Source organism: Limanda limanda, chromosome 17, assembly GCF_963576545.1.
Source record: "Limanda limanda chromosome 17, fLimLim1.1, whole genome shotgun sequence".
Taxonomy (NCBI): domain Eukaryota; kingdom Metazoa; phylum Chordata; class Actinopteri; order Pleuronectiformes; family Pleuronectidae; genus Limanda; species Limanda limanda.
Window position 1 is genome coordinate 15,562,604 of NC_083652.1, and position 12,524 is coordinate 15,575,127.

The 12,524-nt window shown below is 45.2% G+C and overlaps 1 protein-coding gene across 1 annotated transcript in view; it reads right to left on the minus strand.

Annotated features, from left to right (window-relative positions):
- Positions 1–6,174: 6,174 nt before the first annotated feature.
- Positions 6,175–12,524, minus strand: part of cacna1ha (calcium channel, voltage-dependent, T type, alpha 1H subunit a) — a 90,951-nt gene continuing 84,601 nt past the window's right edge. Inside the window, exons 33-37 of the mRNA XM_061089776.1 lie at positions 11,964–12,122; positions 11,726–11,866; positions 11,127–11,295; positions 8,819–8,976; positions 6,175–7,557 (exon numbers count right to left, since the gene is read on the minus strand). Of these exons, the coding sequence (XP_060945759.1) occupies positions 6,175–7,557; positions 8,819–8,976; positions 11,127–11,295; positions 11,726–11,866; positions 11,964–12,122 (2,010 nt within the window). The remainder of the gene's footprint in view (positions 7,558–8,818; positions 8,977–11,126; positions 11,296–11,725; positions 11,867–11,963; positions 12,123–12,524) is intronic.

A 12,524-nucleotide genomic window follows, 5' to 3' on the forward strand; every position in this document is an offset into this window, starting at 1 on the left:
TAAACAAGCACTTCATTATGTCTGGAAATCATTCACATCCAGTCATATATCCAACTATAAAAATCTGTTTCCCAAAGTCTAAATGTAACAAGCAGTTTAAAGAGTTATTACTAAACCTGATAGAGTTTTATTTTCTTTTACCCTTTAAGAGGAAGTCAGAGCAGCTTCATGATTCTAAAGATGGACGACATGACTGCTCCTGACAAGTGAAGCCAAAGCAACTCGATCGCCCCCTGGTGGCTCTCTGCAGTATGGGTCATAAATACCGCCTCCGACATGTTAACAGATGGGACATGACAATTAAGAGCTCATGTATCTGATAAACTCGTTGTTGTTATTTGATGCTATGGAACAGCTCAAAATTAGTTCTTAATCTTTAATGTATTAAGTTTAAATCCAGACTTTCCCGCTGACGCTCGCCTGCTTCTCATCCTGAACCAGTTGCTTCCCACCGAGTCTGAGCAGCTGCTGAACGAGGAAACTTTTTTGAGGAGTGGGTTGTTTTCTTTTTTTTTTTTTTTTTTCTGAACTGCCAAATGTGCTTATCCAATTAAAAGCTGATAGTGGAAGTTTCATGGCACCATAAAGACGGAAAACCTGTCTAGGCAGACGACTGCAACCTGGTGACTGACTTACTTGAAGAGCAGATAAGCGCCAGAGACATATGGAGACGGGCGGGAGTCGATCTGCACTTTTAAACAGGCTTCACAGAGAGTGTGAGCCCAAAAAGAGAGATGTTTCTTCAATGGTCACAGGCAGAGTCGCTCTTTGAATGCAGCTTTGACGGGATCATTTCAACCGAGCACCGACTCAGCTGCATTCAGTCTCCAACACATCAAACAGCACTGCTGATTCAAACCAACACAAGGCCGCAGACTGATTTTATTACCAATGGGTGATGAATTAATATTGAATTTGCAGCGGTGATACGTCTCAAATGTATATTGGCCTTTTAAAGGAGAAGCTGTTAGCAGCCGCTGCTGCTTGAGTCGGGGGAGGAGGCCTTTTTATTTCTCTTCCGATCTGTCATCTTGACCTTTCGCTTCTCACAGGAACATATTACAAGTGACGTTGCTTCACTAACAAACACGCACACACAAACACACACGCACCGTGGCACAAACACACACACACACACACACACACACACACAAAGCACTAGAGGCTACTATCATGTCTCATTACAGTGCATATAATGTTCAGTGGCGCCATCTACTGTCGTAACGCCCGAACACGCTACAGTAGTTAAATCTCGGGCCTGAGCCAAGACTGTGCTGCAAAACCCTCTGTAAAAATTTTGGTTAAAAATAATTAACTGTTCTGTTAATTAATGAATACACTTATTAGGTTTTTCATGGTAATTGTAGGAGGACAGGTCACACAGTAAAGTCACATATAGCAAAGCAGAACAAATATGATGCACATAAACAACACATGTTATGTTAATAAGTTACATTATGTCACATTTTATTACTGAAGTACTGAAACTTAATGAACTGCGTTTGCTGTTAAAAACATTAAAAGTATAAAACAGTTCCCACACACTTTCTTAGCAACCATTGCCATCTAGTGGTTGAGATAGTCCACTACATCCTCCTTGGCAGAGGCAACAATCCTGTGGTGGAGTAAAAGTACCCAAAACAGTAGTGTTTAAAATAGAAGAGACAAAAAAAATATATGATGGATCAATTAAGATCTGAAATGTTCCTTCATGTAGCTTTTTGTATGAAACCACTGGTTTGTATCTTCAATAATGTGATGTATGTTTATTTTCTTGTCATATTATCCACTGTGTACAAATGTTAAAGTACCCGTGTGTTGATGAGTGTTGTTCAGGGAACATGAGCAATTGTCTGTTCTAGGCTACCGTAGAAACATGGCGGTTCAACACTGCTGGTACTGTGGAATAAGATTCCCATAAATAACACGTAACCAAAGCTGTAAAATACATTGAGTGGAGCAGAAAGGACAATATTTCCTTCCTACTTTGCACCTTTTCACACTGTAAAGATGACATGAAGAAACGAAGCAGACGAGACTGTTTCAGGAATAAAAAAAATCTTGTATTTTTTTAATTGACAGGGAAACATCCTTCAGGACAACGGTTGGTCATCACACAATAATCAGCGACGATACAATGAAGAGAGTCCGACTGCGTGTCGAGCCTTTTAAACCCTTCCCCTGTCCCCCTCCCTCTCCCGCCGGGACGGGGGCGAACGGAGAGCTTATTATTGCAGACACATTGGTTCTTCTCCAACAAACAGAACACACCTCCTCCCCTCCTTGTAAGGCTTAGGGGGGGTCTTTTGGGGTAAGGGAGGGTGCTTGAGCCAATCACCGTACGGTTGTAAAAAATAAAAATAAAAAAAGAAAGAAAGAAAAGAGAAGGCGTCTGATTCATCAAAATCAAGTTGTGTCACAGTTTGAACATCTGGATCTGCTGCTGTGGCGACACGTGGCGTGCCGGCTGCAATCCGAGGCCGGACCAGCGAGAAAATACAACTTATTACTAAACCTGATCTGTCTGTTACAGAGCGTCAGGGTCAAGGCTACTCCTACGGAAAATATACATCAGTTAATTAGTTTCACCATCACCAGAGTTCTACCATGTTTGTGTGAAGAAAAGGTTCACCTCAACGTTAAATAACACTGGTTCCAAGCAAAAGAGAACCAGTTTGGTTTCCATGTCTGTCTAGAAAACTGTATAAAGAGGAGTTCAGTCCTCATACAGCAAATAACCACCCGGTATTGCATTGGACAATAAAGAAGAGGGTCATTTAATCAGTATTTTCACAGATACCAATTAATCAGAGCCCAGTGCAATTAGGTAGTCAATCTACAAATGGAAACATCTGAAAATGCAAATATCAAAATCTCTAAAACATCCAGATGATTTTCTTCCCAAAAGTTTTTTTTTTCATATCTTAAATCGGAAACATCATGCAACAGTCAAAACTGTTTCCTCAAAAAACAGGATTTAAATACTGAGATCCAAGGATCTGTAAATCGTAAGAACAAATATGCAGTCACCCTACCAGACTGTATTGATTATTATGGCAATCTGCTGGAGACGGTGTCGTCTGCGCAAATAAGAAGGAGACAGACTGCACTCAAAAACCTCCCGTCGCTGACAGCCTGTGCAGGAAGAGGACATGAAACAGGACATGTTGCACGATGACAGTGTTCAAGCACATACTGCATTTCAAAAAAATGATTCTAGAACCAGGGAGAATGGGCAACTGTGCCACGTTCAGGACGGAGAACAACATCTCACAATAAGACGCTGCAGCAGAGACTCTGTCAATTTGTGACTTCACTGTCCGAGAGCTTTTAAATCTGTCTTTGCGAGACGCCGACATTTATCTTATTCCATCTTGTATGTAACTCTCGACCTGAACTTAAAGCTGCAGCATCGCACTGCTGAATTATTGTGGACGTGTTGCAAAATGAACCGAAAATACAGTAGTTTCCTTCTTTTCTCTTGCTTTTCTCCTCATGTTTAAACTCAACAGTTACATGCATACCGCTGGAGAGATGTGAAGCTAATGAACGAGAATCGGATGATAATAATATATTCAATTTGGAGCTTACTGTAAGATCTTAAGGCCAGTTTAGTTGGATTTAAGAGGAAAAGGGGTGTATGCTATGAACGAGTCGGTTTTGGTTGGTAAAATCTATAAAGATGCATCATTTTCAATTTGCACAAATGTGAAAAAAACAACAACCAGAGCCTCAGGTGATTATGTCACAGCATCAAAGCACTTTGGTTTCACTCAGATCACCGAGGACGTGTGCACGTGACATGCTGATCAGACAACAGAACTAAACACGAAGACGTCGACCCAGCCAGCTGCCTTAGAAAGTCAGGGATCGGAACCAGCAGCTCACACGCATGCTGCTCGTGGGCCAGTGCCAAACCAGATTGTGCACGAAACAGAAAGACATATTGTGCTGTGACTGAACACCAGTATGGCTTCATAGGTGATCATTCAGCCACTGGAAGGAACATGCTCGCCATACTTTGTCATTCACACCTGCAGGGGGTGCATGATTTCATCTGTGGGTTCATTCAACATGACTCTTACTGATTTAAAGGTTCGGTGTGGAGGATTTAGTGACATCTAGTGGTGAAGTTGCATGTTGCAGCTGAACACCCCTCACTTCACCCTCTCCTTTCAAACATAAAAGAAAACCTGGAGACTTCAGTTATCATAAAAACTCAAAAGGTCTTTAGTTTGTCCAATTTGGGCTACTGTAAAAAACGTGGCAGCCTCCGAAAAGAGGACCTGCTCCTGATGTAAATTAAAAGTATTTAAACATAAAGGCTCATTCTAGGCTGAAGAAAACAACAATTTGAATATTTTAAATAAAACACTCCAGTGAAAACATCACTAGGATTATTCTATATTTAATTTCTGCCCTTTCACACTGAACCTTTAAACAAACGTGAAGTCTTGACTGTGTTGTTGTGTTTCATAGTCAGGGTGGATTCAAATAAAACAATGATGAATGTGTTACTGAGTCCTCAGCAGGGATGCATGTCACTCCTCAGATTACATGACAACCTTCGGCAGGTGGGCGTGAGCTTCCACCGCCACACCCACTCCACCGCCACCGCCACACCCAGGGCGCAGGAAACCTATAGTAGCATGAACACTAGAGCTAGAAACACTCTTAATCGTCATATAAAACGAGTTTATATCATATATAGTAGTTCTACAGTATGTACGAACACGAGTGTGGCTGTTGTATATAGCGTCGAGGTCACTATATTTACCACAGGTATATATTATTATTGCACTCTGGCTACACATACTTAGTAAGTTTGGTTGTCTTTAGATGCACAGAAACACTGAGTGGTGTCGGAGCTGATTCAGCTTGAGAACAGTTGAAGAGGAAATGCTCCGTGATGCCGCGTCATGAGAATAACACTGGATCTCCTTCACGTGTATTCATCCGGTCCAATAGAAAAACAATATTCCTAATGTTATTTTGGAGATTTCAATCTGCTGAGGGACACATTGAGCTTGCTGCAGAGTCTAGACGGAGGAACGACTTGGAATCGATTTGGAACGCATCACTGAGCTCACGTCTTTAGACTGTTATTTAAACACCGGACACATAGAGATCTGAGGCGAAGCTACGGAAACACATCACACCCCCCTGTTCTCTCTCTTCTTTCTCTTTTTTTTCAAAATAGAAAAATAAAAATCCCACTCCTCCGCCGCAGCTCGCCTGCCGAGAGGAGGGTCGGTCCCCTCCCACTGCTCTGCTCCCCGCTTTGAAAAAGAAACATACATTCACAAGAGGACAACAGAGGGAAAACAAGCAACTTGAAATTCAAATTTTGTGTGCAAAAACATCTTAGATTTCTATAAAAATATGTGCATATGGATAGAGCTATTTTTAATCTCACCAAATACAGTATTTTCCTTTATTTACACTGCACAGATACACATACACTACAGCTCTGCCCTGCTCCCCCTCCTCTGTCGCTGCAGGCGTGAGAATAACATGGCCGACTTCCATGACAACAGATCGGACAGTAAAACGCACACTCGCTCACTCACTCAAACACACACAGACACACACACACACACACACACACTTCTGCTCTGATCAATGTGATCGAGGAGCAGAGGAGGGGCAAGTCGAACTTCTGTAGAAAACCTGAAGTTGCATATCCCACAATTTCCCTCCATGCTCGCATTTCACAAACCCGCTTCCCGTAAAAGGTCAGAGGTTATCAGCCAGACGCTGCTTCCTGATTGGCTTGCATGGGAAGGGACAGTGTGTCACAAAAAAAAAACTTTGGCTACGGAGTTAGGTGGCTTTAGTCCTGGTGTGTTTTATAGTATTAGTCCGAACACACCACGTACAGTGGGCTCTGTTCCACTGGCTCAGCCTCGGTGGAGCTGCTGGGTGATAATAGATCCATTGTATATCATCCACGGAAAGGACTGTTCCAGCATCTCTCTCTGGAAAGAGAAATCAATGTCTTTTCAGTATTCAGCAAAATGAAAACAAACAAAATATCCCTCTCCCGGGATATCTTCTTCCTCTCATTCTCCCCCTAGCATCCACTCTCTGCTGAGGTCAGCCGAGGTCGCACTAATCCAGCTCCAGAGATTTAGGGACCAAAGGAAACGACTTCCTGAAGGCAGCGCTCCACGCTCACTGGGCCGTCCTCCGGTTCTTTGCGCTGAATCCCGCAGCACTTCCCAGTCGGTTGTCGAAAGGGGAGGAGCAGGAGGCCGTGTCAGCGTCTGACAGGCCGGGTGAGAGGCCGCTCATGTATCTGGACTGGGGCTGGTCGAAGGTGAACTGGGGGAGGGGGATGCAGTCGCCCGTGAGGGAGGAGTGCCTCGCCGCCGGGGAGTGGGAGCGCGACTGGGAGAAGGCGTTTGGGCCGAGAGGTGCGTGAGGCTGGATGAAGATGTTTGGACTGATGGGGATGTGCGGGTGTGTGGGTGTGGACGGGTGCGGGGGGGTGTACGACTGAGTGTGTGTCGGAGTAGACCCCCGGGAGAGCGTCAGTGTGTGGGTGGGCGAGTGTGCTTGCAGAGGTTTGTGGATGGGTGAGAGCGCCGTGTGCATCGGGGGGGACGCCTGCGAGTGAGGCGTCAAGTCGTAGGAGGGGGTCCGGCGCCTCAGCATCATGCTGCAGTCTGCAAGTTTCGGGGGGGAGGAGGTTTGGGGGGGTTCCTTCTCTGAGGGCGGGTGGATGGATATGCAGGGAGGACTCATCTTCTTCTTTCGGTGGCCCCCCCCGACCGACTGCACCCTGACAGGGAACGCCTGGCCCCCCTTCTCCGACCGGTGGGCCTCTTGTGCGAAGGGTCGCTCGTCGTCGGGGGTGACGGCCTGCGGGAGGCAGACCTCGATGGAATGGCGGCGGTGGTCGTCGGGGTAACCAACGACGAGGGATGACGGCTTGTCCAGGAAGGCCTGGTGGTCGACGCTCGAGCCCGTCCTGAAGTCACGCTCCTTCAGTCCCTCCTGCAGCAGACTGAGCGTGCTCCGGGAGGAGGAGGGCGCCAGCGGGGGGGGAGGAAGCGGCGAGGAGTCGAGGGAGTACGGAGAGGTGTAAGGGGAGAGGGAGTGGCTGCGGCCCACCTTCCCTCTGCTCTCCTCGTCCCTCCACCGGCGGCTGGTGATGCGGTACACCTCCTCGTCGGCCGGGTCGCAGAGGGAGGCGGCCGAGGGGGGGCGGGGTCTCCGGAGGCTGGCGGGGCGCCGAGGGAGGCGCGGAGAGGGAGGCGGGGGGAGGAGAAGCGCGGGAGAAGACGGCGGAGGAGGAGGGAGGGCAGAGGGGCAGGACAGGTGAGGAGGCAGAGGAGAGGGAGACGCAGGAGGAGGCGGGTAGGCAGAGGCCAAGCCGGGTGGGAGGGGGAGGGCTGAGGGAGAGGAGGGAGGAGGAGGAGGCGGAGGGAGGATGGCTGGGGAGGAGGCGTGAGGAGGGAGGGGAGACGGGCTCGGGGGGGGGCGGTGGACGGGGTTCGGCCTCTCCTGTTGTTCGCAAACCTGCGACTCCACCGAATCCACTTTAACTGCCACCTGCAACATGAGGAACAAAAACACACAACATGACATGAGGGTCAGTCGATCTATACTGTTTTGTTTGTATGTTTGTGAGTCTTAATGAAGCTTAGCGCAAGTTCAGTGAGGAAGACTTAAGCTGCAGACGATCAGCTGATTGTGGGTGTTCCTAAATGTCCAATCAGGTCTGGCGCGGGCTCTTCAGCCAATCATTCAGCACCTGTCAAACTTTAAAAATCCCTTCTCTTCTCTTCTGCAGCTAGGCGTCCTTCAGTGAGGCGCATAACCCCTCCTTCACCCCAATCTCCTCCAGTCTCCAGTAGAATATTCATCGACCTCAACTGATTATACCCTAATCTCACATCATGCTGGCAGCGATCATGGCCCTTGATGACGGACCCAACAGCGTCAGTGGATCGTGATCACGGTGGCACCCGATCACGGTGGGAGCTGATCGCGGACTAAAAGAGCAACAACCTGCCTGACAATATACATATTACTCGTGGCATCCATTGCTTCTGTCCGTCCTGGAAGAGGGATTCCTCGCATGCGGCTCTTTCTGAGGTTTCTTCGTTTTCCCTTTAAGAAAGTTTTTGTAGTTTTTACTTACTCTTGTTGAGGGTTAAGGGCAGAGAATGTCACAATTGGCCAATAGGACAGTTCTCACGAATATGGGCCCTCCAAAACTAACGTTTGACTGATGAACCACCACCAGTGTCTAGACCCCGGGGGGTATTCCTGTTCGATGCTCTGCTCCACCCCCTTCTAATCCTGATGACATCTCACAGGGGTCTGAAATGCCATAGACTGTAAAACATAACCATATTGGTTTGTCCTTTCTGGGCTACTGTAAAAACAATGTAAATATAAAGTATTTAAATAAAAATGCTCATTCTAGGCTGAAGAAAACAACAATTTGTATTTTTTAAATGAAACCCACTAGTGAAAACATCACTTGGATTATTTTATATTTAATTTCTGCCCTTTCACCTGAATCCTTCACACTGAACCTTTAAACAAACATGAAGTCTTGACTGTATTGTTGTGTTTCATAGTCAGGGTGGATTCAAATAAAACAGTGATGAAATTGTTATTGAGTCCTCAGCAGGGATGCATGTCACTCCTCAGATTACATGACAACCGTCGGCAGGTAGGCGTGAACTTCCACTGCCACCGCCACAACCATATTCTTGTGTGTTTGCAAAATAAATATTGTAAATCGGGAATCAAGTCTCTCCTGATTGAACAGTGTTTGTGTGTGTGTGTACGCAGCTCTCACCTGTCTGCGCAGGGCGCAGGGAGACAGGCTGGATGTGGGGGGGGCGATGCGGGGCAGGGTGAGGGCGGGAGGCGACCGGGGGTGAACGGGGGAAACGTCCGGAACCTGCAGCAGAGCGCGACTCTCACACGGCTGCGAGTGAACCGACGTCACTGAGCCTGAGGAATCACATGGGAAAGAGTTTGAATCAAGGTCTGACACAATATATATTTATACACTCTTTGTTGGCAAACACGTGCATTCGTGCGGAAAACACATGCACATACGGGCACATAAACACAAAGTGACAAATTCAAATTACTTTGGGATAATCTAAAGTCATTAAATTCCAGCAGTCATTGTAAAAAGACTTCTAAGACTTTATTTTGACAGCAAATTCAGATTTTAGCAGCAACTCTGTGAAAAACGTACATTTAAAGTTTTAATTTCAATTCATTATTGCTCTTTAATTAGAAATCTGCCATCAAAATAAAGTGTTTTTCTGCAGAGACATCATTAAAAACCAGTTGCTCATTAAAAAACAATAAGGGAAGAGTAGAGAAGAGTATCGCAGTTCTCAGCATGTAAATCAGATCCTGGTTACGTTAACAGTCCCATGTGAGTGACTTTATATCCTTAAGTCTTTAGACTGAGCTAAATCTGTGTGGACTGTTGTGTAACCAGGGTCTCAGACATTCTGCACCCACAGGCCAGCTCCACCTGTGAGTTCAGATTCAATAAAAGTAAAAACTGTGCAGCAAAGTCAGAGTTAGATCTCGAACGAGTTCCAAGCTGAAAAGCCACTTTTGTTACACGTCTATAGCTTTAAATCTGAAAACACGACCATTGAACAGAGCAACACAGCTTTCTGGATTTTAATTTGATCCACAAATACAAAAGGCTTTTTCTTCTTTGTGACTTTGCAGCTTGGTCCTGAAGTTAAGCATCATTCTAGCTGAGGATTCATTCATGGAGCGGATGAGCCTGTGAGACGGCTGCAGAGGTTCACGTGGGTCGGCTCATCCGCTGCAGCGAGTACCTTGGGACAGAGCTGTGTCTGTCCAGAGCCTGATGGCCTCAACATGCCATTAGAACCTGACTGCAGATACAGTGAAACAGTGCTCGTCAGCGCTAAGGAGACCCGGCTACAGTTTGTTCTGCTGCTACTGTGACTGCTCAGACACACACACAAGCTCAGACTGGAGGATGTAATAAGAATGTGATGGGACTAGGGTTGCAAAGGGGCGGAAAGTTTCCATGGGAAATTAAGCTCGGGAATTAAAAAAAAAAAAAAAATACGCATATTAAACGCTGAGCAATAAAAACATCATTCAAAACTCCATTTTAAGGATGTATGGAATGCAGCACACACTTCACGTTGAATTTCAACCCTTCACTGTGCATTCTTCTATCACATGCACAGATAATTCCCAGCATCCTGCACACTACAGCAGGGCTACTGAGGCCTGCTGTAGTGTGCAGGACTAGTCAGGTAAGTTTCGATGATATTACTGGGGAAAATATATTAGCATGCTGATTGAGGATTGTTCATCTGTTCATCTAGCCTATTTCCATTCATTTATCCATCAATTGTAAAATATGTTTACAGATGATTCCAATTGTTTGGCTAACTCTTTATATCTCTGGCATTGCATTAGTGTTTTTTTACAAACTTTTTTCTCATCTTATTCTACAGAACAATGCCACGTGCACTCTCTCATGTGTGGAGGCATTTCACCCCATCCAATGTAGAAGGAAAGGCTGTGTACATTTGCAAATACTGTGCAAATACCTATGTTAAAAATGACACAACAATGCAGAAGCATATAGTCAAGTGCCCAAAGTTTCCTCGGGACTCAAATCAGCCTATAACAAAACAAAATGTTTATATTTATGTCTGTATATGACAAGGTAAATACAGTTAGTATAAATTACCCACAACATTTCCAGTTTATTCCTGTTAATTCCCATTAATTCCCATGGAAAGATTCCAACTTTGAATATTACCGGAATTTTGCAACCCTAGATGGGACACAACTGGGAGTTCTGCTTCTAGGTGAATGTAAATCATGTGTGTGTGTGTAGTCATGAACAACCACTAGAGGGAAACATGGGTGAGGTTGGAGCACATTGTGGTTTTTCTTTTTTTATAACAACACAATTTTCAGGCGTATTCTGCCTCGTGTGACTAAAGCAAATGAATATAAATAAAATCAAGTATGGTGCTGTAAACATGCTTGTATCACTGAACAGTTTTAAGTCTGTGTGTAGAATTATCTCAGTGGCTTTTCAACACAAAGCTGCGACAGCACAAGAACTAATGAGGCACCTGAATGCTGGTGCTGGGGACTGAGATCCACCTCCTCCAAAGGATAGGGGGCGCTGGCGGGCCGCACGGGCCGGAACATGTAGCTGTCGTTGGGCAGGGAGTGCATCCTGGATACAGACATCTTCCTTGACGACAGCAGGCCTGGGTCTTCACACTGGACTTCTTCCTCCTGCAGGGGGAGACAGAGACCACACAGTGAGTTACACTGCAACACTGATAAATTACATAATTCAGAAACATCACCTTGAGTTATCAAAACTACTTTTTTCCCCATAAAACAACCAAATGTACGTGTTCTGTGCACAGCCTCCGACTATACCTTGAATAAAAAATAAAAATACTAAAAAAAAAAAATACTAACAATTTTTGAAACTAACAGTTTAGTAGCACTTAAATGGCATTTACTTATAGCATTTTGCAGTTTTGCTTTATTTTTGAAGAAATTGTACTTTCTTGATTCTTGTTGTTCTTGGTTTGTACCCTCGGGGTTGAATACACTTATTGTAAGTCGCTTTGGATAAAAGCGTCAGCTAAATGAAATGTAATGTAATGTAATGTAATCCCAGACTGACCAATGAGGAAGCTGAATTCCCTCCTACCTCTCCAGGTGACTGTGGACACGGCCCAACATAGGCTCCTTCCACCGAGCTGCTGTGGGACGTTGTGCTTTGTTTGCGTTGCCTCTCCATCGCCATTTCCAGGGCGATCTCTGCGTCCATCTCTGCATCCTCTTTCGCCTCCTGCAAAAAATTCACACGCACGTTCACTTAACGACTGCGTTTTTACCGTGATCGTTAATGTGCATCTCAGGTGCACACGGTATTTCTTTAACTGTACCTTGTTGCTTTCCTCGAGATGCTTCATCAAAACAGCCACCACCACATTGACCAGGACGAACTGGGCCATGAGCACGAAGGTGACAAAGTAAATGGGAGAGACCATGGGCAGGTAGGGGAGACAGAACTTGTCACTTTTATGACATTCCCTTAGTGTATCCTGAAGAGGGACAGAGAATCAGGGACGAAGAGAGACAGAGAATCAGAAAGAGAGACGGACAGAAGGGAGAGAAGCTGATAGGCTGATGTCTTGAGGAGAACATTTGACATTTGGAAGAATTTAAATCGAGCAAAGGACAGTGGAAGCGATATCTCCGGTGTGTTATCTGTGTGGTGACATCCGTATATCAACTCCATTAAAGTTCAGATCATCAGGAAACAGAGACTTATAGTTTCTATCTCTTAAACAGTGACCTCAGTCTGTATCAGGTTAGAGACAGTACATTTAAACAGAAATTCTGACAGAAATCTACTCCTGCTCATTTGTACAAACTTCTGTGCACAGCCTCAGACTATACCTTGAATAAAAAATTAAAATAAAAAAAAATACTAAACATTTTTG